This window comes from Hibiscus syriacus, unplaced genomic scaffold (genome assembly GCF_006381635.1).
Source record: "Hibiscus syriacus cultivar Baekdansim isolate YM2019G1 unplaced genomic scaffold, ASM638163v2 tig00111105_pilon, whole genome shotgun sequence".
Lineage (NCBI taxonomy): Eukaryota > Viridiplantae > Streptophyta > Magnoliopsida > Malvales > Malvaceae > Hibiscus > Hibiscus syriacus.
The window spans coordinates 4,531,760-4,558,778 of NW_024062987.1; the positions used below are offsets into that span (position 1 = coordinate 4,531,760).

The window sequence follows — 27,019 nt, forward strand, 5'->3', positions numbered from 1 at the left end:
TTGAGTTAAGTTAGTTAGTGCAAAAATATAAAAGTTAAAAATGAATAAAATGATAAAATTAAGGTTTATGAAGATTCTCTGAAAAAAAATCTTGATATAAGCAGATAGAAATGAGGAGGGAATGGTGGAACCGACCGTTTAGGATCATGTGATCATCACATGCAAATTTTGTCCTTGAGATTCTCTAGACATTATAGTACACTTATAAAGTAGGTATTGTGATGGTGGTCGTGACTGGATTGTCTAACAGTCAAAGACACCTTGCAAATTAAAAAATAAAATAAAAAACTAAATAAATTTAGCAGCTTTTCGTGGAGTTTAAGTTTTGTGGACAATATCTTTTGTAATAAATGACTCAAGTTATAAAGGGTAGTATAATATCACCAACCATTAACAATTTTCGGCCTTCTAGTTCCAACTTCGCATATAACTCTTGCATGGTAGAAGTTGGAACTTTTTTCGCCTTGTTCGGTGCATTTAACACAAGTATTTGAATTTTAAAATTTAATTTTGGACCTTCTGACGAGGTGAAAGGGCTGAAGGCAGCACATATGTGCAGCGTCATAATTTAATTTTATCATTATAATAATAAAAATCATTTTTTATTTTTTAAATTAAATTTCATCATTGCTTAAATATTTACATTGGGTTGATTTGTTGTACATTCAATTTTAAGTATACACATACCGATTTGATAAAATTGGCATGCTTTCTAGAAGGGGCGTAGTGATTAGAAAGTAGTGGGTCAAAGTAAAATGCCTACGAAATCCGCCTTGGTGGGCTCATGGTCAACTTGAGCTTCTTACTTTCTAGATCATCAGCTGACCGCCCACATTGAACCTATGAGCTCTACCTCGAATCATCTTGATCTGTCTCCGGGTTTAATTAAAACCATCTTAGTGGAAATTGAAATTTTCAAATATATAATATAAATTGTTAAAAGAGATTACGTGGATAGGGTAAAAAGAAGATTTCATATTAACTTTTATTGCCGAAGACGATTATCAGATAGAGTAAAATCGTAACTGATAATTTGAGAAAATAAAAATGAAGATAAAAGAGACATAAAATTTACGTGGAAACCTTAAATAATATAGGGTAAAAAACCACGGGCAACAGTAGAAGAATTTCACTATGAGAAAATAAGAATTACAACTTCTCTCGATCTACCAAGGAGAAAACAATGATAATTCTCTCTTGATAAAAAAGAGCAAACAACTCTCAAGAAACTCTCTAAATACTCAGTATTGAAAGAAATCTAGAATGATTTGAGATGGTTTTTGAAGCTAAATGAGCTAGGGTATTTATAGTTGAAGCTTAAGGACTAATCTTATAAATACCCTAAAGTATAATGACTAAATTAGTATTTTTACCATTTACAAAATTCAACAATATCAGGCTGATTTTTTGAAAAATCCATTGCACCTTTCGGTGAATAGTCAATAATCTTCCACTTGAAGATTTGATTAGAACAATCATATCTTCACACCATTCTTTCTACCTTGTACCTTCATGTTGCTTACATTTCTGATAGGCCACAAAAGGATCGACACCGAGTAAATATATCAACATTTACTGCCTTCGTCATGAAATCTGCTATGTTGTCTTTGGTATGTATATTCTGCATATCTATTATCCCTTCTTCTACCTTTTCACGAATAAAATGGTACTGAACTCGTATGTGCTTTATCCTTTAATGAAATGCTGGATTCCTTGCTAGATGCAAGACGCTTTGACTGTCACAAAACAGAGAGACATACTCTTGATTGTGCCCAAGCTCCTCCAATAGCATCTTCAACCAAATTGCTTCTTCTTAATAGGATACACCCAACATCTCCTGGAGTAGTCATCAATAAATGAGACAAAGTGTTGAACTATGTTTTGATACAACAATTTAAGGCAAAATGTTTTTGGACTTGAATTGAATTTATAAAATATTTTTGGACTTAATTGAATTTATTCAAAGTTTTAAAAGGTTTCAAAAATAATTCAAAGTCCATTAAAATCAGATTTGAGTCAAAATGCTAAAAGGTGTCAAAGAGCATCCATGCATCCCTGTAGTGCATCCATGCACCTGCACTAATGCAGCGAAGCATCATGCAATGCATCCATGCACTCAAACATTGAATGCACTTAGTGCATCGATGCATCCTGCCATGCATCCATACATGCATCGATGCATCCTGCCATGGATCCATGCATCAAGGCTGCAATGGCTAGTTTATTTGAATTTAATGAAGGGGTATCTATGCACCTTGATAGTGCATCGATGCATCATGTTATGGGCAGCCTTTTTTAGTAGAAAAATCATCCCCAAATGGCTCCAAAACATCCCCAACGGCTATATACAACATCAAACACATTACAAGCTATAAATACAAGCTAAGGACACTTGAGGAAGTAAGAGAACAACTATCCAAGCAATCAAACATAAGAGAAGAGTTTTTCATTCTTATTTCATCTTTCTCTTGTAAATATTTTGTTCTTGTGAGCTCAATCTTGTAAACACCTACCTTAGAGAGGATTTCTTGTTTACTTATTTTATTCTTTTGTAAAGGGGAAAGGTTCTAGCTTATCCCGTGTAAAAGCTAGGGAAAGGTTCTAGTTTAGCCCGGAAAAACTAGGAAGTTGTAAGGTTATCTCTTTGTTCTCAAAAGAAAGAACAAATTAGTGAATTTGTTGGAAAATCCTTGGTGAGGAGCTAAGGTAGTGGACGTAGACTTTGGTTTAGAAAGTCAAACCACTCTAAATCGCTGTGCAATTTTCTATCTTTCAATCTCCTTACTCCCTAAACTCAAAAACCGTTCTGACCCTCTTTGCAAACCGTTCCGATTGTCGAATCGAGCTTCCGAAAATCCCAACAATTGGCATCAGAGCCTAACTCATTAAGAAGGTTTAACCACCTTGAGACGATCCTCGAAGAAGCTCTATCAATTCCCGACAAAACCGAGAAGATGGCTTCCACCTCCGGCTCGTTTCATATGGAAGACTCCCTACCAATGGACAAGCCTCCATACTTCAATGGAGTCAACTATCGTTATTGGAAGAAATTAATAAAGGTATTCATCCAATCCAATGATCTTGATGCATGGGAGATAATCGAGAACGGCTACTCTTCTCCAAAGAAGAAGGAGAAGAAGATGAGTGACAAAGAACGGAAGAAAGCTCAACTTAATGCCAAGGCCATGCACATGCTGTTTTGTGCATTTGGTCATGAAATCTATGAAGGGGTTTCTTCATGTTCAAGTGCCAAGGAGCTTTGGAATAAGGTCGAGGAAATCCATGGAAACAAGAAAGAAGAACCAACAAAGGTGGTGTCTCTAATGGCTCGTGAAGAGCCCGATGTATCTTTTAACTCAAATGAATTTAATTCATATACGTTTGATGAGTTACAAGATGATTTTAATAGGTTATATTCAGAGTTTGAGACCATGAACTCCAAATATAAGAAATGATTTCAAAATTTAAAATCAAAAACGATTTTCTTTTGAAAACAAAAATAGATTTTGAAAGCCAAAATGAAATTTTGAAAAAGGATTTAGAGCTTTCAAAAATAAAAATTGAAAGTTTTGAAAAAGAAAATTTTGATTTAAAAGTTAAGCTTGAATGCTTAACAAAAGAAAAAGAAATCGTTTTAAATAATTCATTTAGTTCAATAATGACAATATGCTCACATTGTCATTATCATGGTCACAAGGAACATACTTGTCCTTTGAAGAAAAGAAAATGTTTTAAAATTAGATAAGTATGGATTCCGAAAGGAACAAGAGGCATTGAAACTAACGTTGAAGGATCCAAAGCAATTTGGATACCAAAATTGAAATAAATGTCTCTTGTAAGTGTGTGTGAGCAATGGTGATAAAAGTGATGATATTCAAGATGCTCTAGCCACACATGAAAAAGGAATGGATAACCTCTAAGCTTAATGATTTAATTTTGGTTATTTGGTTGCTCATTTGATTTTAAGCATGCATGAGTTGTGATATTAAATGATTATGTTTTTTTTTAATCTCATGTATGTTGAAAACAATTGGTATGATGAACAATTTTAAAGTTTTAATAATTTTTCAAAATTTTTAGTTCATCATAATAAAATTTTGGTCAAAATTGGTTTTAATGCAAATGATATCTCTTTAATAATTGATATCAATTTTCTTAAAAAAACTTTGATTTTACAAATTTTAAATTTTTGACCTAAATTTGAATGTTTATGCATGTGGTTTAAATGAAAATGATATCTCTCTAACAATTGATATCAAAAATTTCAAAATGCATAACATTTTTGGAAAACTTTATGCATGTGCACTTAATTTTAACAAATGGTATTGATATCAAATTTCAACAATTGGTATTGCATAAAGTATTTTAGTCTTGTATATATTGAATTTCATGTGCTACTAACATGTTTGATATTCTTTGTTGAAATTCAATTTTGTTTAAGTGTCATGATCCTAAAAGCTTAATTTTGTTTGGAATGCATTTATTGGGGGGGGGGGAGCTTTGATTTTTCAAATGATTTTTAAATGTCAAATTACCACTTACTCTCCAAAGTTATTTTGAACTTCAAAGATCGAATTATTTTTGATATAACAAAAAGGGGGAGAAGTTTGGTTTGAAAAATTCAATTTCTAAATGAAAAAGGGAGAGCTTAACATTTTCATATATTTTCCAACAATTGTTAACAATTGATATCTTTTTCATTAAACAATTTATTAAGGGGGAGTTTTGCCAAAAATAATTTTTTAAATGTTTTGTTATATCAAAAAGGGGGAGATTGTTGAACTATGTTTTGATATAACAATTTAAGGTAAAATGTTTTTGGACTTGAATTGAATTTACAAAATATTTTTGGACTTAATTGAATTTATTCAAAGTTTTAAAAGGTTTCAAAAATAATTCAAAGTCCATTAAAATCGGATTTGAGCCAAAATGCTAAAGGGTGTCAAAGTGCATCCATGCATCCATGCAGTGCATCCAAGCATCACTACAATGCATCCATGCACCTGCACTAATGTAGCGATGCATCATGCAATGCATCCATGCACTCAAACATCGAATGCAGTTAGTGCATCGATGCATCCTGCCATGCATCCATGCATCAAGGCTGCAACGGCTAATTTATTTGAATTTAATGAAGGGGTATCGATGCACCTTGATAGTGCACCGATGCATCATGTTATGGGCAGCCTTTTTTAGTAGAAAAATCATCCTCAAACGGCTCCAAAACATCCCCAACGGCTATATACAACATCAAACACATTCCAAGCTATAAATACAAGCTAAGGACACTTGAAGAAGTAAGAGAACAACTATCCAAGTAATCAAACACAAGAGAAAAATTTTTCATTCTTATTTCATCTTTCTCTTGTAAATATTTTATTCTTGTGAGCTCAATCTTGTAAACACCTACCTTAGAGAGGATTTCTTGTTTACTTATTTTATCATTTTGTAAAGGGGAAAGGTTCTAGCTTATCCTGTGTAAAATCTAGGGAAAGGTTCTAGTTTAGCCCGGAAAAACTAGGGAGTTGTAAGGTTATCTCTTTGTCCTCAAAAGAAAGAACAAATTAGTGAATTTGTTGGAGAATCCTTGGTGAAGAGCTAAGATAGTGGACGTAGACTTTGGTTTAGAAAGTTGAACCACTCTAAATCGCTCTGTAATTTTCTATCTTTCAATCTCCTTACTCTCTAAACTCAAAAACCGTTCTGACCCCTCTTTGCAAACCGTTCTAGTTGTCAAATCGAGCTTCCGAAAAATCCCAACACAAAGTATTTTGCACCGCCTAGGGATGTAACTGGTGCTTGCCATACGTCAGAATGAACCAATTCTAGATCACTTTTGCCTCTAAAATTTGACGTATTGAATTTCAACTAGTGCTGCTTACATGTTATGCAATGCTCACACAAAGTAAGTGATACATTTATTAAGCCTGGAAGTAACTTTTTCTCCACAAGGACTTTCATTTCTTGTTCTGACATGTGTCCAAGTTTCTGATGCCATATCATTGTAAAATATGAACTACATGAGGCAACAGAGGCTTCTGCTTCTAGCAAAGTCTCTCCCTTCAACATGTACAAGTTTGCTGCTATCTTTTCATCTTTCAGCACCACAAGCGCTCCACGGAACACCTTCATGATTCCTTTCCGTGTTTCAATCTTGCTTGCATTATTATCCAATAATCCGTAGGATAATAAATTTTTCTTCAGGCCTTTCATGTGCCGCACATATCGAACAACTTTAATTGTTCCATCATACATCTTTAATTTGATGGTTCCCACGCCAACGATCTCTAAGGCATTATCATTATAACTATACACAGATCCTCCTGAGACAGGTTCATAATGATGAAACCATTCTCTTCTCGAGGTCATGTGATATGTTGCTCCTGAATCAATGAGCCATATATTTTCATAATGATCATTGTAACTATGCACATATTCTTCTTCAAGTGACCATTCTTTCCACAGTTGTAGTATTTTAAATTCTTCTTGCTTCTCGACTTTGATCTACCATGTTTGTGACTGCTGCTTTGGTCACATTTTGTTAATCTTCCTCTCATCGTTATCAACGCTTCTGCTTGTTACAGATTTACTTGTCTGTCTTCCTTGTTCTTGCGTCGATTTTCTTCTTGTAGAACAGCAGTTGCAACGTCATCGAAGACTAGACTGGTGACAATACTGTTTGTCAAGTTGATGATGAGTTGATCATAAGAATCAGGTAAACTTTGAAGTAGAAGTTCAGCACGTTCTTGTTCTCCTATTGTACATCTTAGGGATGTAAGCTGAGAAAATAACGTGTTCAGTGTGTTTAAGTGCTCCGTCACTAAAGTAGATTCTGGCATACGGAGTGTGTAAAATTTTCTCTTAAGGAAAATTTTATTGTGCAACGATGTGGCCTCATACAGTTTGGCGAGATGATCACATATCTCCTTAGCTATCTTTTTCTCCTCGATGCTTGACAATACTTCATCAGCTAATGTTAGATGAAAGTTTGTCATATCATTCCCGTCCATTTCGATCCATTTGTTGTCATATGTAAACCGTCTTTCCTCGGGATGACCTTCATCTTCAATTTCCATGATGAGAAATTTCTCCCATTGAACTTTTCAATATCAAATTTCATTGCCATAACTTCTATTACGGATAGCTATCACTATTTCACAATCGTGAATAGTTCTCTGGAACCTTCAAAGAATGGGTAATACCTTTTTACTTTCTTAGGTTGGATGATTCACCTTTTGGTGACAACCACAAAGACAATAAGCAGATATTACACACTCAAATCTGGCTCTGATACCAATTATTGCGGAAGACGTCTATCAGATAGAGCAAAATCGCAACTGATAATTTGAGAAAATAAAAATGAAGATAAAAGAGACACAAAATTTACGTGAAAAACCTCTAAATAATATAGGGTGAAAAAACCACGGACAACGGTAGAATAATTTCACTATGAGAAAATAGGAATTACAACTTCTCTCGATCTACCAAGGAGAAAACAATGATAATTCTCTCTTGATAAAAATGAGTAAACAACACTCAAGAAACTCTTTAAATTCTCTAGTATTGGAAGAAAGCTAGAATGCTTTGAGATGGTTTTGAAGCTAAATGAGCTAGGGTATTTATAGTTGAAGTTTAAGGACTAATCTTATAAATACCATAAAATACAATGACTAAATTAGCATTTTTACCATTTACAAAATTCAACAATATCAGGCTGATTTTTTGACAAATCCATTGCATCTTTCAGTGCATTAAATTTATACACCTTTCGGTGCATAGTCAATAACTTTTACTAATTGATAATCGTTAAATATGATTCATTTTCCTTATGTCACTTGTAAAGATTAAAGGGTTAACTATTTCAAATATCATTAATCTTTAAGTGTTAACTCGTTTATACAACCAACATTTTAATTTTGTCAATTTTAACACTAATATTTGCTTTTAAGTGTAATTAAATTTAACGATACAATGACATGGTAGCTCCGTACCGTGACGTTGCTGATGTGGATGTCTCACCAAAATGACGTTGTTTTGACACAACTTTTTTATGCTCAATAAACACAAAACGACGTCGTTTTGCTTGAAAAAAATTATTGAAATATTATGGTTGGGGGGATTTGAACCTGAGACCCATGAAAATAGTTCTAAATGCTTAACCGTTGGGTTATCTTAAATCTGGTCCTACACCAACTCTAACAGTTTCAAATAAACTATTAACTCCAAAATCTGAAGCTTTCTCCACCTCTCGTCCGTCGGTTCTGCATTACCCCCACGACCACCGAAATTCAAACTTCCCTAAAAACTCAACGGCATTGCATTTATAGCCAACTCACTAATCTCTCTTCCTTCATATCCCCCTCCTCCCAAGCTCCCATTACACTACCTAACAACTCCTTAAACATTGTTGTTAAACAACTCCTTAAACATTGTTGTTAAACAACTCCTCACAGTCTCCTCTTTAAACCCCACCCCAACCGCCACATTAACTTCTCCTCCTCCTCCTCCTCCACCACCACGACCTCCACCACCACCACCACCACCATTAAATCCTTCTATATTACCATTATCATTATTAATCCTAACATTATAGTTACTATTGTTAATCAGAGTTCCATCGTTCAAAACTCCTTTCTCATTCATTTTCACTCTTTTATTTCTAGCCTTTTTCTTAATGGCAGTTGATTTCAGTGTAAAGAAAAATTTTCTCCTGACTTTCGTCTATTAAACTAGTTTTATTATTGTTATTTTTATCATTATCTAAAACATTACCTTCTACTTTGCCAACAATATTAGTTCAGATCCTACTGAAAATTTCAAAAGTAGCTTGATCATGAGGGGTTTTGAAGGAATTTTTTTACCTGAACTGATCTTACTCATCACGGTCCTATATTACTTCTTCATTCTAAGAAGCTTCTCCACTAATTGATTCTTGTTGAAGTCCAGATGGAGTTTCGATTTGACTTGATCGTAAAGAAGCAACACTTGAGTTCATTTTCAACGTTTAATAATCAAGAAACCATGATTTCATGTTCAGTTATGAACGACGATGATGAGTTATCTTGTTTGGAACAAACATTTATTCTAGGAACAAATTTTTTTAAAAACTTGTTAGAAAAAAAAGTAAAATACTGAGGGTGCGTTTGGTTCAGGGTATCTCATATTACCGAGGCAATTAAATGTCATTCTCCCGTTTGGTTGACAAACATTCCCAACCCCCGATAATTAATTATTCCCAATAGTGGTATTTTATGGGTATATTACCCATAATGTGATTACCTCCTTCTTTTATGCATTGTTACATTCCTGGCGCTTTAGATTAAAATGCCCTTACATTTTTTTTAAAATATCCTTCTTCTGTCGTTGAATAAAAAAAATTCTACGAATGTTAAATTACAAATTTATCCTTAAACTATTTTAGATTTACAAAAAAGTCCATAATTATAATTTTATATAAATTTCAAGGGTTACAATAAAATTTTACCCTTTCATTAAACCTATTTATCTTTTCAATTTTGTAAAAAAATCATATAAATTTTATGAATTTAAATTTTTTAAAAGAAAATATATAAATTAATTATACTAATATTATAATAGAATTCAACTTGTTAAAAAAATAAATATATAATAAGGATAATTTGATAAAATATACATTCCAATAACCTTTTATTCCTTTAACGAAATACTGTAATCTTGCATTCTTACTAAATAAGCCAAACACAAAATACAACATTCCTAGTAATCTTATTTCCGTCGGTAATCTTACATCCCGTGAACCAAACACACCCTTAAGGTAGCCTAGCGATTAAACATTAAGAACAATTTCAATGGATCTTGGGTTCAAATCCTCTTAACCACAGTATTTCAAAAATTTCTTTCAAGCAAATCGACATCATTTTATGTTTATTGAGTATTATAAAACAGTTGTGTCGAAATGACCTCGTTTTAGTGAAGCATCCGCGTCATCAACGCCACGGTATGGAGGTTATCCCAAAATTAAAATACGGATAAAGAGAAAAGTGTTCCAACGTAAGAGATTACGTGGCAGCAGCTTCTAATTGAAAAAATTCAAACACGGAATCATAACTCAAAGGTTTAGAGCTTATCCATATTATAAATTTTAGGTTAAATTATTCCAAGTACAAATTAACTTTATAAGTATACTAGATTACATTATTAAACTTTCAATTTTATTAATTATAACATTAAATTTTAGTTTTATATTTAATTATGTCACTCCGTAATTAAGTCAATAACAAGATGTGACATGTTTATTGATTGCTGACATGACCTCTCACACTAAAATGATATCATTTTAACGACGACTATTGACGCTCATATCATTATTTTGAGCATTAAATTTTTAGGGTGTATTGATTTTCGACACTAAAGTTTTGAAAAAAAATTTGTACTACACTTTTTAGTCTTCATTGATAGCAAAACACTGCTCTTCATTGGTCATATTTCACGATAATATTTCTCTTAAAGTTAATTTTTCACGAAACACACTCAGAATAATGAAAATTCATTTAAAACTTTAACTATAGTTACGATCCAACAACAAAGTTTCATAATTCAATAATGACATTATCGTAATCAAAGCAAACAATTGAATATTTTAATATCATTTTTTAGAAAAATAGCAATAAATATAATAATAAAATAAATACTAAGATTTTACATGAAAACTTTTTTTAAAACCCCAAACAAAATATGAGAATTTATGACTAAACCTAGGGATGATATGGGTTGGGTCGGGTCAAGTTGAATTTATACACTTTCCATCTGACTTGAATTTAACCTTTTTTCAGATAATATATTTACTAAAAATGTTACTTTTATTAAATAAAAATAGAGATTTAACTGAAAAATAATATATAAAATGATATTATTGTAATTATCCGTAAATATATAAGGTAAATTATAATTTTTTGGGTCAGATCGAGTATGGTATTTTTCATCTTAAATCTGAATCAAACCTGATCCGAACATAACCACTAAAAAATTTGATTTGAACCCAAAATTTTAAGAAAAATCTAACCTGATCAGAACCCGTCGTTCCGATCCATGCCATCCCGTCTAAGCCAATGTGTATAACTTGTGACAAGAAATGTATAAATGACCCAAGAGTGAAATTGAGTGACTCAGACTTTAGACCTCAATCCAGCTCAATATTGATCCATTAAGATCATGAATGGACTAACCTAAAAACAACAACAGAAAAACGCTGCGTCCTGTCTACTGAAGGCGAAACCCCGAAAATATGGACTGAAATCGAATACACAGAAACGAAGCGGCGCCTAAAAACGACAAGCGAGTGATGTGAATTAAATGCTGTATTTGAAAGTTGAAACAGTGTAAGATGACGACCTAATTGTACATGTACTTTTTTTTGCTATAAATAAATAATATATTAAATTTTATAATTCGTGAATATAAATATAAAAAATTGAAAAACAAATCAATAAATAATTATATAATAATATTAATAATGAACATATAAATTTATTAGTTTTTTTTGCTCATTTTGATTATTTTATTTACAAAAGTAAAAAAATAAAAAAATATTTTCATGTTGTCAATGCAAATAAGGATTGATGAGTATAAATTGATTGTTGAGATTAAATGTATGAAATAAATAAATTTTGTTAAAAATATTTGATTATTTTTATTAAATTGAAGTGATTACAATAGTAGTACATGTATTAAAGATTCAATCCATTTGAATAATTTTAGTCATCAACTTACACTCGTCAAATGATCTTATATCAATATACAACTTTTTAATTTACACGATTAATGAATCATACCTTAATTTTTATAGTTTCTTTATTATATTTTAAAATAAAATAATTTAAATCATTTTGTAACTAAATAAACATAAAATTAACTCTTATAAAAAATTAAATTAACTCGTAATATCAATTGAATTAAAAGTTTAATATATACTACATACGTAAGAAATGAAACGACGTTTCAGGTGAGGGTTTATGAATGTAACAAGTTGGGACACAGGAATGAAGCAAATTATGTCATTCTCCCCCAAAGTTCATTAGAGAGATAAGAGGGAAGTATTCGGGCAAAATAAGATCATAAATGCAGTCAGGTGAAAGACATATCAACCAGATTTTATTGCTTTCCTTTAGCGAATGTCCCTAAAACCTTTATTACTCATTAACCATGGCTGATTTTGTTAGTTGACTTCTATTAAAACTTTATATATTTTTCATTAATATTAAAGGAGTGGGAAACCAGATAATTTTTAGAGTATAAATCATCCTAATTCTCCATCACCTCCTAATCGTATCATCCATCCGAATCCGACTCAACCCAAAAGTTTTATATCCTACATTTGATCGGACTCGATCCGAAAATATATATTCTCCACTTGACTATAATTTTTAGAGTATAAATCTAATATGATATATAATAAAAATTTAATTAAAATAATAGTTTTTTAAGAAAATTACATTATTATCATCTGGTCGAAGTTTTTCACCCTTCACCCTAACTTGACCCAGAATCAATTTTTTTTATAAAAATTCTAATCCTATCAGATTTGGTATGATCGAAACATGTTGAATTCAAGTTAAATTGCCATCCCTAAGACTAGTGTGTATTGAAAATTAAAAAGCGCATGGGCTGCTTGAAAAAAATGGGGCAGCAAATTTTTATTATTATTTTGTAATAGAGATAATTATAAAATTGAGTCATTGAACTTTAGGGTATTTTCAAAGATTAGTCCCTAAACTTCAACTATAAATACCCTAGCTCATTTAGCTTCAAAATCATCCCAAATCATTTATTTCTCCCAATACTAGAGAGCTTTCTTGTGAGTAGTGAGTGTTTTGTAAACACCTGTAAATTTTCTCTCTTAGTAAAAGATCTGCAGCAGTCCAGAGACATATGCATAATTGGCTGAACTCCGTTATCAATTTCGGGTATTATTTTCCGCTTTTATTTCGCATTCTCACTAATCTGGTTATAGGGAAATTACTCGTACTCGGTTTATTTTCCCAACAACTGGTAATTAGAGCTTTTGGTTGTGAATTTTGTCAATTTTTTTGTAAGGTTACTATTTATTACTATCCACGAGAATAGTGAATTTCGTAAATAATAAAAATTTGTCGGTGATACGAATTTGTCGACGGATGTGTTCTAATACACGGTGATTCGCAAGAATTGTCAGAAACGATCCAATGGGAGTGATGGCTGCAGATGAAGGGAAGGTGAAAATTGAAAAGTTCGATGGTGCGGACTTTATCTTTTGGAAGATGCAGATTGAAAATTTTTTGTACCAGAAAAATCTATATCAACCTCTCTCAGGAAAGCAACCAGAGGGCATGAAGAATGAAGACTGGGCTCTTCTCGACAGACAAGCCCTCGGATTTATCTGACTGACGTTGTCCCGAAATGTTGCTTTTAACATTACAAAGGAAAAGACCACGGCGGGTCTTATGGCGGCTCTCTCCAGTATGTATAAGAATCCATCGGCTCAAACAAAGTTCATTTGATGAGGCGATTATTCAATTTATGGATGGAGGAAGGGGCATCAGTGACTCAACACCTAAATGAACTCAACATAATTACAACACAGTTGAGTTCCGTGGAAATTGAATTCGATGATGAAGTTCGAGCTTTAATTCTCTTATCATCTCTACCAGACAGTTGGAATGCTACTGTTACAGTAGTTAGCAGCTTGTCAGGAAACAGTAAATTGAAATTCGACGATGTTCGGGATCTGGTATTAAGCGAAGAAATTCGACGAAGAGAATCGGGTGAAGCATCAGCTTCCTCAGCCTTACACACGGAGTCTAGATGGAGAACTTTAGAAAGAAACTCAAATCGTGGCAGATCCAAATCCATAAGGGGAAAATCAAGAACGGGAAAGAAAGATTTTACCTGTTATAATTGTGGCAAGAAATGTCACTTTAAAAGAGATTGTCGAGCACTGAAGAAAGATACCGGCGTATAGGAATCTGCCAATATGACAGAGGAGACAGGTGATGCCATGATTCTAAACGTTAACAGTCCGATTGAATCATGGATCTTGGATTCAGGGGCATCTTTCTACTTCACCCCATGCCAAGAAATCATGGAGAACTATGTCAGTGGTGATTTTGGGAAGGTTCATCTAGCTAATGATGAAACTTTGAAGATCGTCGGAAAAGGAGACATCCGATTAAAGTTGCCAAACCAGACCACCTGGACGCTGAAAGGAGTGAGACATATTCCAGGCCTCAAAAGAAATTTGAATTCTGTAGGACAACTTGATTGATAAGGATATAACACAACCTTTTCAGGCTGTGAATGGAAGATTACCAAACAAGCACTCGTCATTGCTCGTGGAAAGAAGACTGGTACTCTCTATATAACCTCAAATTTAGAGAATATCATTGCAGCCGCAGATGCTGATGGAAAATCAAACCTATGGCACCAAAGGCTTGGCCATATGAGCAAGAAAGGGATGAAGACACTTTTGTCAAAAGGGAAGTTGTCGGATCTAAACAATGTAGATGTCGGACTATGCGAGGATTCCATCTTTGGAAAATAAAAGAAAGTCTGTTTTGCAAAGATTGACAAGACACCCAAGGCAGAAAAGTTAGAGTTGGTTCATACTGATGTATGGGGACCATATCTAGTTCCCTCTCTTGCAGGCTCACTATATTATGTCACATTCATCGATGATTCAACAAAGAAGGTGTGAGTTTATTTTCTGAAGAAGAAATCAGAAGTCTCTGATACCTTCAGAAAATGGAAGGCCATGGTGGAAAATGAGACTGGTTTGAAAGTCAAGCGGTTGAGGTCTGACAATGGAGTCAAGTACAGAAACAGTAGATTCAGAGATTTCTGCGCAAATAATGGGATCAAGATGGAGACTACAGTTCCCATGACACCGCAGCAGAATGCGTAGCAGAGCACATGAACATAACTCTGAATAAAAGTGCCAGAAGCATGAGGATACATGTCGGATTGCCCAAATTGCTATGGGCTGAAGCTATCAACACTGCAGCTTACCTGATCAACCGTGGGCCCTCAGTTCCCTTGGATGGTGGAATACCAGAGGAAGCTTGGAGCAAGAAAGAAATAAACCTTTCACACTTAAGAGTGATTGGTTGTATTTCTTATGTACACATAAATTCTACTGAAAGAAGTAAACTTGATGCCAAGTCCAACAAATGTGTCTTTGTTGGTTATGGTGGTGATGAGTTCGGTTACCGATTTTGGGACTACGAAAATCGGAAGATCATCAGAAGTAGAGATGTCATTTTCAATGAGAATGTGATGTACAAAGAAATGTCAACCATAGAATCAAGTAGCTCCAATACTGAAGCTGAAACAAAGAAATTTGCAGAGTTCGAGGAGATTTCTGGAAATGATGTTCAAATCAGTCCTGAAGAAGTTCAAGAAGAACCAGGCACACCGGAACTAAGACGCTCCTCCAGAATTCCTAAACCAACCTAGCGTTATTCGCCTTCTTTGCACTACTTGTTACTGACTGACAATGGTGAACCAGAGTGCTATGATGAAGCAATGCAGGTGGAGGATTCAGTAAAGTGGGAGTTTTCTATGAAAGATGAGATAGACTCGTTTATGTCAAATCAGACGTGGAAATTAGCTGAATTACTACCAGGCAGGAAAGCGCTCCATAAAAAGTGGATTTACAGGATCAAAGAATAGCACGATGAGAGCAAACGCTACAAAGCAAGATTGGTTGTCAAAGGCTTTCAGCAAAAAGAAGGTACTGACTACAATGAAATTTTCTCTCCAGTCGTAAAACTGTCTACAATCAGACTGGTGTTGAAAATAACTGCAGAGAATTTACATCTTGAGCAGTTAGATGTAAAGACAACTTTCCTTCATGGTGATTTAGAGGAAGAAATCTATATGAGGCAGCAGAAGGCTTCACAGAGGCAGGCAAGAAAAACCTGGTATGCAGGTTGAAAAAGAGCTTGTATGGTTTAAAAAAGCTCCTAGACAGTGGTACAAGAAGTTCGATAGTTTCATGAGTAGTAGTGATTTTACCAGATGCCAAACAGATCATTGTTGCTACATCAAGAGGTTCGATAACAACTTCATTATTTTATTGTTGTACGTTGATGACATGCTCGTTGCATGATCAAACATGCAAGATATTATAAACTTGAAGCAAAAATTGTCGAAGCAGTTTGCTATGAAGGATCTGGGAGCTGCAAAGCAAATTCTTGGGATGAGGATTAAGAGAGACACAAAGTTAGAGACTTTAATGTTATCACAGGTTGAGTACATCAACAAAGTACTCTCCAGGTTCAACATGTAAGATGCTAAACCAGTAAGTACACCTTTAGGAGTTCATTTTAGACTCTCCAAAGAACGGTCACCAAAGACGGAAGAAGAACGTGCACACATGGTGAAGGTGTCGTATGCCTCAGCAATCGAAAGTCTGATGTATGCCATGGTTTGTACCAGACCAGATATTGCTCAAGCAGTGGGAGCTGTTAGCAGATCATGAATAATCCGGGCAAAGTACACTAGGAAGTTGTCAAATGGATCCTCAGATATCTGCGAGGTACTACAAACAAAGTACTTTGTTTCAAAGGTGGAGATACGATACTGACAGGCTATGTAGATGCTGACTTAGCTGGAAATATTGACATCAGAAGGAGCACTACATGGTATGTCTATACTCTAGGAGGTATTGCAGTGAGTTGAGTTTCTCAACTACAGAAGATAGTTGCTCTCTCCACAACCAAAGAAGAATATGTCGTTGTTACGGAAGCCAACAAGGAGATGGTTTGGCTACAAAGTTTCTTGGAATAGTTAGGCAAGAAACAAGAAAATAATGTCTTGTATTGCAACAATCAAAGTGATATCCATCTAGCAAAGAATCCGTCTTTTCATTCCAGGACGAAGCACATACAATTGAGATATCATTTTATCTGGTCTCTTCTGGAAGATGAGATTTTGAAACTTGAAAAGATTAGTGGAGCTCAAAATCCGGCAGACATGTCGACAAAGACGGTGACTACGAACAAACTGAAGTTGTGTTCAACTTCAGTTGATATGCTAGAATAAAATACCAGAAATGCTGCTGCATTGATCAAGGTGTGAAGACAGATTAAAATCGGTCTTCAAGTGGGAGATTGTTGAAAATTAAAAAACACATGGGCTGCTTGAAATTAGCAGCCGACTGCTTGAAAAAATGAGGCTGCTGAATTTTTTATTATTTTGTAATAGTGACAATTACAAAATTGAGTCATTGAACTTTAGAGTATTTTCAAAGATTAATCCATAAGCTTCAACTATAAGTACCCTAGCTCTTTTAGCTTCAAAATCATCCCAAATCATTTATTTCTCCCAATACTAGAGAGTTTTCTTGTGAGTAGTGAGTGTTTTGTAAACACCTGTAAATTTTCTCTCTTAGTAAAAGATCTGCAGCAATCCGGAGACGTATGCATAATTGGCTAAACTCCGTTATCAATTTCGGGTATTATTTTCCGCTTTTATTTCGCATTCTCACTAATATGGTTATAGAGAAATTATTCGTACTCGATTTATTTTCCCAACAGTTGTATATCTTCAATAATAAAATTATACATAATTTTTTAAGAAATATATTTTAGACTCAAAATTGAAAATATATATGAATTCCATTTTTCTTAAAAACGCTATTATATACGATAATATTATATATTACGTAAGAAATGGGCTAAAAAGCTGCATTGATGGTGGAACAAAATTTGTTAGCCAGTTTGGTGGGTTATTTACCAAGATGACTGCCGATTGCGATTCCTCACATTAGCCTCTGCTTACATGATTTCATCTTTCCTATCCTTTGCCTACTATACTCGCACTATTAAATTCAATCTTAATATAAAAATAAATATTCAAATTTTTTCTCGAAAAAATATTAAGTGTTTAAAGAATTTTTTGTTAAAAGTTGATGTCTAATGTTTTCTCAATTACACTTTTTAGTGCCTACCGTCATATATTTTGTTTTATTTTTTAATTTTTTAATAATAAAAATATTATTTTTAATAAAAATTTAAAAAAACTTAATTTATTTATAAAAGATTCCTAAACTTTTAATGAAATTATAAAAAACTCTAAAAAAATAAATTTCTCATTTCAACAATACAATAATCAATTATTTACATTATATTTTTTAATGATCAAGTTAATAAAAAATAAATGTAGGGGAACAAAATAATTATGTCGTTCTTTTATGGTTTTTATAATAATTATGATTTTTTAAATCTAACACAGTATATTGACTTAATCTTAAAAACATATAAATTAAATTTTAAAATAATATAGAGTTATAGGCAACTTTATCATATATTTTAAAAATCTTTTTATTCGGTTAATCAGTTATATATTTAATTTAATATGTATGTCGACATAAACCTACTTATTTGATTTGAATTTACTGGGCGAAACTTCTTCAGATCTGTTTCCAAGAAATTCCAGATCTAAACCGTAGTAGTAGTTTACAAAGGCAGTAGCAGTCAACCCATTTCCTTCTATCTCTTTGTAAATTGTTTGGATTTACAGCGAATACGCTTGGGTTTTTAACTCCCTGGGAAATCCTTCATCCCACTTTCGCTTTTCAGATCTCCATTCCACTTTCGTTTTTTCAGATCTCCTTTGATAACATCGAAAATTTATAGTCTTCTAACTATATAATTTTGAGTTTATGTTCTTTTCAATTTGCAGCTTCTTCAGTCGAGTATATTTTTTCTTGTTTCTAATTGCTCTTTTGTATACAACGTTTTTCGTTTTATTTTGTTTATCGATTTTTTTTGGCTATTATATCTTGATTTTTTGAATTTTGCAGGTTCTGGGTTATCATAGTAGATAATATTTTGGAATTTTCTTAACTATTTATTGCAGGATTTTGAGTGGTTTATTGCTTTTTGTTTATCTGTTGTTATATATATCTGGTTTATATCATGATCTCTGGCTCCATACCACATCTCTAGCTACACCTTTGCAACTCCGAAATTCGATCTCACCACTTCCCATATTAAAGCCCTCGGAATTTTTTGTTGGTGTTTTAAAAGTTATAGATCTTGGGTGTTAAATTAGTTAAATTTGTTTGACATGTTCGAAATTGAATACAAAGATAATAATGACCTCTGTATTTTACTTTTACATATATTAAGTTAGATATAAATTCAATCATTGGTTTCTTGTTGTTGGTCTAAAGTTAAGTAAGATAGTGTTAATTTGTCTTAAAATCCTATTAAGTAACTAACTAGGCTTCTTAGTACCCTCAATTCTCTAGCGTTTTCATAGTTCCTCATAGCTTCGCCTATAGATGATTACTTGAGGTCATGTCCTTCTTTTAGATCCCATAGGGTGTATAGGGGGAGGGCTCGACAGAGTGGTGCCAAGGAGATTAGATTTAGAGTTTGTTCGTTGAATGTAGGTACATTAAATGCTATGTTGCTGGAGCTAACCGACGTACTTAGTAATAGGAAAATTGATTTTGCATGTATTCAGGAGACTAGGTGGAAAGGGGCTCGCGCCAGAGAGTGTAATGGGTACAAGTTGTGGTATTCAGGCGTAGATAACGTTAGAAATGGGGTGGGTATCTTGGTATCCTGTAGGCTCAAGGAAAATGTAGTTGAAGTTTGTAGATACCGGGATAGGATCATGATGATTAAGGTTATTATAGAAGCGGAAGTGGTGAATGTCCTTTCAGTGTACGCCCCACACGTTGGCCTAGGGGATGGGGAAAAACGTTGCTTCTGGAATCAGTTAGATGATGTACTTAGGAGCATTCCAGAGGACCAAAGAGTTTTCATAGGGGGAGACTTCAATGGACATATAGGTAGTGCAACCGACGGGTACGACGGTGTTCATGGGGGTTTCGGTTTGGTAGTAGGAACGAAGAGGGGCGTACGTTGCTTGAATTTGCTACTGCACATGATATGGTGGTCACTAACTCCTTTAAAAAGAGAGATGTGAACTTGATTATGTTCCATAGCAGGGGATATTGTACCCAAATCGACTACATTCTGGTTCGAAATCGGGATCGATGGTCTTGCATTGACTGTAAGGTGTTCCCTGAAGAGGCATGTACATCACAACACATGGGATATTGTACCCAAATCGACTACATTCTGGTTCGAAATCGGGATCGATGGTCTTGCATTGACTGTAAGGTGTTCCCTGAAGAGGCATGTGCATCACAATACAGATTGTTGGTTTTGGTATTCCACGTACGCCGCGGGCGGAGCACTCATAGGAGGGATAAACTTGATAAACCTAGGATCCTTTGGAAGCAATTACATGGAGCGACAGCTGATGACTTTAGGAGTAAGGTTTTGTCTAATACAGGTTTTGGAACTACAAAATTAAATAATGTAGATATGTTATGGAAAAATATGGCAAATTCCATTAGAGATGTGGGCAAAAACACACTTGGGTTGTCGACAGGGAAGGTCAAGGAACATAAAGAATCGTGGTGGTGGAACGAAGAAGTCCAAACTAAGGTGAAGAGAAAACAAACTTGCTTCAAGGAGTTTCTACAATGCAATGATGACGAAGAAAGATCGAGAGCTAAACAAAGATACAAGGACGCAAATCGGGAAGCCAAGAAAACAGTGGCTAAAGCAAAGGATAAAGCATACGAGGAAATGTACAAGAGATTAGACATCAAGGAAGGATAAAACGACATCTTCAGGCTTGCAAAATCCAGGGAAAATAGGAAAAATGATCTAGGTAGCATTAGGTTTATTAAGGACAACAATGGTGTTCTTTTAGTTAAAGATCATGATATTAAGAGGGTTTGGGGTAGTTACTTCTTTGGCTTATTTAATAATGGTGCCTCTCCCTGTAGAGATAATATCGTTGATGGGTCAGCCGACCATCATACTACGGCCAATGACTGTCCTACAAGTAGGATTGAGTTTGAGGAAGTCAAAATGGCTTTTAGAAAGATAGGGAGGGACAATGATGTCGGTCCAGATCAAATTCCTATCACTGTGTGGTTGACCCTAGGAGAAGAGAGAGTTAAGTGGTTGACCAACATCTTTAATATTATTTTAGAGACTGCCAAGATGTCAGAGGAGTGGAGAGAGTCAAAGGTGATATCAATCTATAAGAATAAAGGAGATCCCCAACGTTGTGGCAACTACAGAGGTATTAAACTACTCAGCCATTCCATGAAGCTATGGGAAAGGGTAATAGAGGCTAGGTTGAGACATGTTACAAGGGTTTCAGAAAACCAATTTGGCTTTATGCCAGGCAAGTCTACTACGGAGGCGATTCATCTACTTCGACGGCTTATGGATAAATATAGGGAAAAAATAGTGATCTTCACATGGCGTTCATTGACCTTGAGAAGGCGTATGATAGCGTTCCCCGCGATACGATCTGGAAGACCTTGGAAACGAGATGGATCCCAACTGCTTATATTCGGGCGATTCGTGATATGTACTGTAGATCTACTACTACCGTTAGGACTACAGTTGGCGACACCAAGGCATTCCAGGTGGAAATCAGACTCCACCAGGGGTCGGCTCTTAGCCCTTACATCTTCGCCTTGATTATGGACGACATCTATTGTGCGACACCAGACGGTGTTCCATGGTGTATGCTTTTCGCTGACGACATTGTCCTAATTGTTGAAACAAAAACTGAGCTGAATAGTAGACTTGCTACCTGGAAGACTGCTTTGGAAGAAAAAGGTCTAAGGATCAATATTGAAAAAACAAATTATGTATGTTCAAACTTCAGTGGAAACCAAAACGATGAATATGTATAAGTATGCATAGAAGGACACATTATCCCCTCAAATGATTGTTTCAAGTACCTAGGGTCTATGATATATAAAGATGGGGTGTAGATGAAGATGTTACACACTGTATAAAGGTGGATGGCTAAAGTGGAGGGCTGCTACTGGAGTTTTGTATGACAAGAAGGTGCCTATAAAACTAAAGGGAAAATTTTATAGAATGGCAAGTATGGATCAGAATGTTGGGCAATCAAGAAGGATCACATAAGGAGGATGGAGGCCGCAGAAATGAGAATGCTTCGATGGACATGTGGTAGGACTCTGTGGGACATGACACCTAACTCTGCTATTAGGATGTACTTGGGGGTGGTATCTGCATCCGAAAAATTGAGGGAGGGAAGACTACGATGGTTTGGGCATGTCCTTAGGCGACAACCGTCGGATGCGGTCAGGAGGGTAGAGTCGATTACAGTCGACGGTGTCAGAAGGAGAGGACGACCAAGACGGAAGTGGGAAGACTACTTGAGATCTGATTTGAAGGAATTAGCCCTTACCGAGGACATGACCTCTGATAGGAAAGTATGGAGACTTAAGACCAGGGTAGTCGAGTAGAGCGGTTCACAGCCATAGGGTGTAACATCTTTGTCTTCTTTTTAATGTCTTTGTAGTACTTTTCATGACTTATACTTTATACATGTTTCTGTCATTGAAATGTATGAAGGCTTAGAACTAGGGTATCGGAGTAGTGTTGCCTTAGTTTAAGAATTAACTCATTTGAATTTATTCCTTATCGTAGCTTGCTATTATTGACTTTTGTGTATCATTTCTATTCATGTTTCTTCTTTTTAAATTTAGCTGGGTCTTACATTTTCAGTCTATATGCAGAGATTTCTATGTAAGGAATTATTTGCAGGGATTACTCCCCATTATAGACGCACATATCAAGACTGCATATGAAGACTGTTCATCTATGTATTTATTTATTTATACACGCATTTGCATCTTATATTTATTTTTAATTTTCTGACTGCCGGAGGTCTTCCACGGAAGCTGCTCTCAACCTGGCGTTGGGGTCAGCCTACTATCCTACCTCCCCTTACCCCATTGTATATGGGAATCAGGGTTTTGTTGTTGTTGTTGTTGTTAAAAATAAAAAATAAATTCGTGGGTTAGTTTATGTATTAAACCTTTAAAAATGAACTGAGCAACTAACTTGTGTAACTTTATCCAATCTTAGGGGCCAATTTCAAAAAAGAAAATCACAACATCTAATCTGACAAAAGTCATCAAGTTTAGAGACCAAATTGTGCATTAAACCATTTTTATTGTCCCGAAAATAGAGGTGAAAAAATCAAAGGGGAAAAAAAGGGAGTGGAGTTGGTTTTCCATCTACCAAGCAGGGGTGAAACAAATATCGTCATAAATACAGGCAGACCGCAGAGAAGCACTTGGGGAGCAAAAGGCTGTATAGGCTCCAATTTCCTTGAAGGAAAAAAAAACCGTCCTAAGAGAGAAAAGAAGAGAGATGGTGAGACCAGTTAGGCCTCAGTTCGTCCTGTTTGGATCATCCATTGTTCAACTTAGTTTCAGCAACGGTGGATGGGGTGCTATTCTTGCTGACGTCTATGCCCGCAAAGTATTTTCTTCCTTATTTCTGGGTTTTTCTTTCAGTGCCTTTGTTGAGTTATCCGTCTCTGTTTCTTGCCCACTGTTTTTATTTTTATATCTCAGATAAATGATAATCTGGGTCATTTGATTCTAAAGTAAAGATTTTAATTATTTATTTTTCATTTTTTGAGGAGTGATTTGGTTCGTTTACTTTTTTTAACGCGTGATTTTGTTTGGTAATCAGGTCATTGAATGGTAGGATAGAAAAGAGAAAGTTTCTTTTCCCTTCTTTCTTCATATGAGGGAAACGTGGGAGGGAATTTAATGTGACCGATTAGTGTTCCTTTATTAGTTTTTAGTAATTTTGGACGAGTTAAAGGAGGGGAATTCTTGATTGTTTGTAAAAATGCTTGCCCTGTGATTTAGAAATAAAATTACAAAATTTATGATGGTAATTGTGTTTCTCAAGTTTAGCACTCAAATTATTTGGTCTCGTGCAGATTAAAATAGGAAGTTAATAACAGTTGAAAGTTTTTAACTATTCGATTATTTTCACTGAGACATGAAGTTGTTGCTAGTGCTGGGTGTATGATCTTATACCAGTTACTGCACTACGACAAATCTACTCTAATTTACTGTTGTTGAAGAATTTTCCTGTCTTACTGTATGTGTGTGGTTAATGTTCTGTGAGAATCATGCTTTATTTACTATCCTTCCGCAGGCTGACATACTTTTACGAGGATATTATGGATGGAATTCACGGCGCTCCCTAGAGGTGCTCGATCTTGTATTTCCAAAGGTATTAAAGTTTTGATGATAGTTACTACATCGAACTTGTTGAAACTGTGATTGACATTTATGGAACAGTCATTTATTGTAAAGAAGAGGATGCTGCTTTTTAATTATACTAATTGGTTCCTTTAATCTGTATTTTGAGTTTTGGAAAATAGTAACCAAAGGTAGTAGGGGAACCCTTTTTCTATTCAGTCTGTGTATCATTGTTGATCATACAATAGGTATTAGATTCCGAGTTCAGATTTGTAAGGTGTAATCTTTTCAAAGTGTTTTGAATTTAACACCGTAGTTCTGTTCTTTCGTATTACAGGACGATTCTAATCAGCCTTCATTGATAATTACTTATTTTGGCGGTAATGATTCGATGGGGCCTCATCCATCTGGCCTTGGGCCCCATGTTCCACTTCCCGAATATATAGACAACATGAGGAAAATAGCAATTCATCTCAAGGTATTTTCTAACATCTCTCTCAGTTATTTATATGATTATGAAATGGAGACTAAGAAATGTCCCAACATGTTTTCATGAATAAAAGATACAAAATCAACTGTCAGATCGAATCAACAATGAGAAAATGGTTTTGAGTGCTTCAAGATTTCAGTTTTTCTGTTTGATTGTCTTTTTAAGTGGCATCGTTAAGCTCAACCTAGCGGGTGTTTTCACTGTCTGACAGTAACATGCAATGCTCATTCCATTTTCTCTTCTGTTTTTTTCTTTCTGAAACCAGAGCCTTTCGGATTCAACGCGCCTGATATTTCTTACTTGTCCTCCTGTTGATGAAGAAAGAGTAAATAAGAACATAAGGTGATGTAATGGATGTTTTCTATGCCTTCTTTTCCACCTAATATCTTATTGCAAATTGTCAATCTAAGACGCCCCTTCGGTAAATCAGTCAATATTTAAGCCACCTTGTTCGAACAAACGAGTTATGCCGGACTTATTCTGAAGCTTGTATCCAGCTCTGCCAGGAATTGGATATCAAGGTGGTTGATCTTTTCACTGCTATTCAACAAAGAGATAATTGGAAAACCAATTGCTTCACGTAAGTTTACTGTCTACAATTTAATCTTATCTATTTTTCTGATGCAATCACATTTTGGAAGTTCATTGGCTTTATTTGTGAATCATCATCCATGTGCCTTTATTTTCCGTGCGGTCTTTTTCCCTTCCTGCCAACAACTTTAGGGAACTGTTATGTTTTGGTAGGGCAGTTTATTTTCCACCTGTGTTCTATAGTTCTGAAACTTTGGTTTTTCCTTATTAACACGAAAATTCCGTTTGGTCCAAAGAAGAACGAGAGAGAAAAATGAAGCTATGGTGCTCGAGCATAAATCACAGTGAGACTAGAATCAAACTGTAATTATAGTGTAGTGGGAGTTGGCTTGTTTCTTTCAAAGTTTATCCTTTAATTTATTTGCAGTTAACTAACTGTAATGATGTTGATCTCAAAACTGAATTTGTCAAATATATTCTTTTCAACAGAGATGGAGTTCATCTATCAGCTGAGGGGAGCAAAATAGTGGTGGCAGAGATACTGAAAGTACTGAAAGAAGCTGAGTGGAAGCCATCTCTGCACTGGAAATCCATGCCGACTGAATTCTCAGATGACTCTCCTTATGATCTCGTTGCTGCTGATGGGAAAACCACGTTGAATCCGTCCGAATGGACATTTCACCGAGCTATTCAGTGGGACTAGAGTTCAGAGGTGTCCTTAAGATCATCATATCTCGAAATCCCATGGAAATTAAATGATGATAAAGGTCTATAGATAAAATTAGGAAAGACTTGAGCTTTGAGTACTATGGTTAATTCTTGCAAAGATATCGAGAGTTTAATTCAATCTAGTGCAATATATACAGGCGCGCACACCCACCCACCCACATGGTTGCAATTCAATTCCTGCTAAATAAACGTAGAAATATCTATTTCAAGCTAACTCTTGTTCATGATTAAAACATTTTTACACACTAGCATTTTCCATAGTTTGATGCTAAGATATATGAACTCTGCCTTTTAGCAACAATTTTGTTCAAGGAAACACCGTTTCTTCGAATCCATCCCACTACAAAAATTTCAAGTAGTCCATCGTATCATTAAAGTGCCACGTCAAAACAAGTATCAATTTAAAAATTATTATATTATTAATTTAGAATCCATAAACAAAGATCTTCATATATTCTCCTACGTGAAAAGGGGATGTTTATCTCAAACTCAAATTAAATTTCATCACAATTAGGCCTGTAAACGAACCGAACGCACACGAACGGAGGTATGTTCATGTTCGTTCATTTAATAAATAAATGAACATAAACGAACACGAACATAAACGAACAAAATATTTTTTGTTCATGTTCGTTTATTAAGGAATATAACTTGTTCATGTTCGTTTATTTAATAAATAAACGAACATAAACGAACACGAACATAAACAAACACGAACATAAATGAACACGAACATAAACGAACATAAACGTTGGAGACCCTACCTAGGGGTATAAACGAGCCGAGTCGAGCTCGAGTATTGCTGAGCTCGACTCGAACTCGAAAACTTTCAAAGTCAGCTCGACTCGACTCGAAAACTCGCGAGCTTAAAATTATCAAGCTCAACTCGAACTCGAAATATAATATTGAAACTCGACTCGAACTCAAAAAAAATTTAAGATCTTGATTCAAGCTCGATTCTGAGCTCGATTCAAGCTCGATTCCGAGCTCGACATTGCCTCAAGCGCAAAGATGCTTAAACCTATTCTCCCCCATCTTCTTTTATATAAGTTACCAACCCCGAGCTGCTTGTTTGCTACTGATGTCGGATTGCATAACGTTCCTCCACTTTCTTTCTTCTTATCTCCTTCAACAACAGTCGAGATGAACACAGATTGTGTTTCATGTGA

The 27,019-nt window shown here is 34.8% G+C and overlaps 1 protein-coding gene and 1 pseudogene across 2 annotated transcripts; one reads left to right on the forward strand and one right to left on the reverse strand.

Annotated features, from left to right (window-relative positions):
• Positions 1-8,172: 8,172 nt before the first annotated feature.
• Positions 8,173-9,268, reverse strand: LOC120153747 (annotated as a pseudogene).
• Positions 9,269-22,228: 12,960 nt separating this feature from the next.
• LOC120153864 (GDSL esterase/lipase CPRD49-like) lies at positions 22,229-25,968 on the forward strand. Of its 2 annotated transcripts, XM_039165732.1 has the most exons (7): positions 22,229-22,233; positions 23,250-23,360; positions 24,054-24,131; positions 24,438-24,578; positions 24,856-24,932; positions 25,021-25,170; positions 25,611-25,968. In XM_039165732.1, exons 2-7 carry the CDS (start codon positions 23,250-23,252, stop codon positions 25,822-25,824), a joined length of 771 nt encoding a protein of 256 aa, XP_039021663.1. In that variant the 5' UTR covers positions 22,229-22,233; the 3' UTR covers positions 25,825-25,968. The 2 variants fall into 2 exon arrangements, with proteins under 2 accessions (XP_039021663.1, XP_039021662.1); XM_039165731.1 differs by lacking the exon at positions 22,229-22,233 and having other exon boundaries at positions 23,170-23,360.
• Positions 25,969-27,019: the final 1,051 nt, after the last annotated feature.

Coding starts and splice junctions, on each gene's coding strand:
- LOC120153864 (XM_039165732.1), top strand. CDS start 23,250: ATGGTGAGACCAGTTAGGCCTCAGTTCGTCCTGTTTGGATCATCCATT. Junction 24,132..24,437: donor TCGATCTTGTATTTCCAAAG/GTATTAAAGTTT, acceptor TTCGTATTACAG/GACGATTCTAATCAGCCTTC. Junction 25,171..25,610: donor TGGAAAACCAATTGCTTCAC/GTAAGTTTACTG, acceptor TCTTTTCAACAG/AGATGGAGTTCATCTATCAG.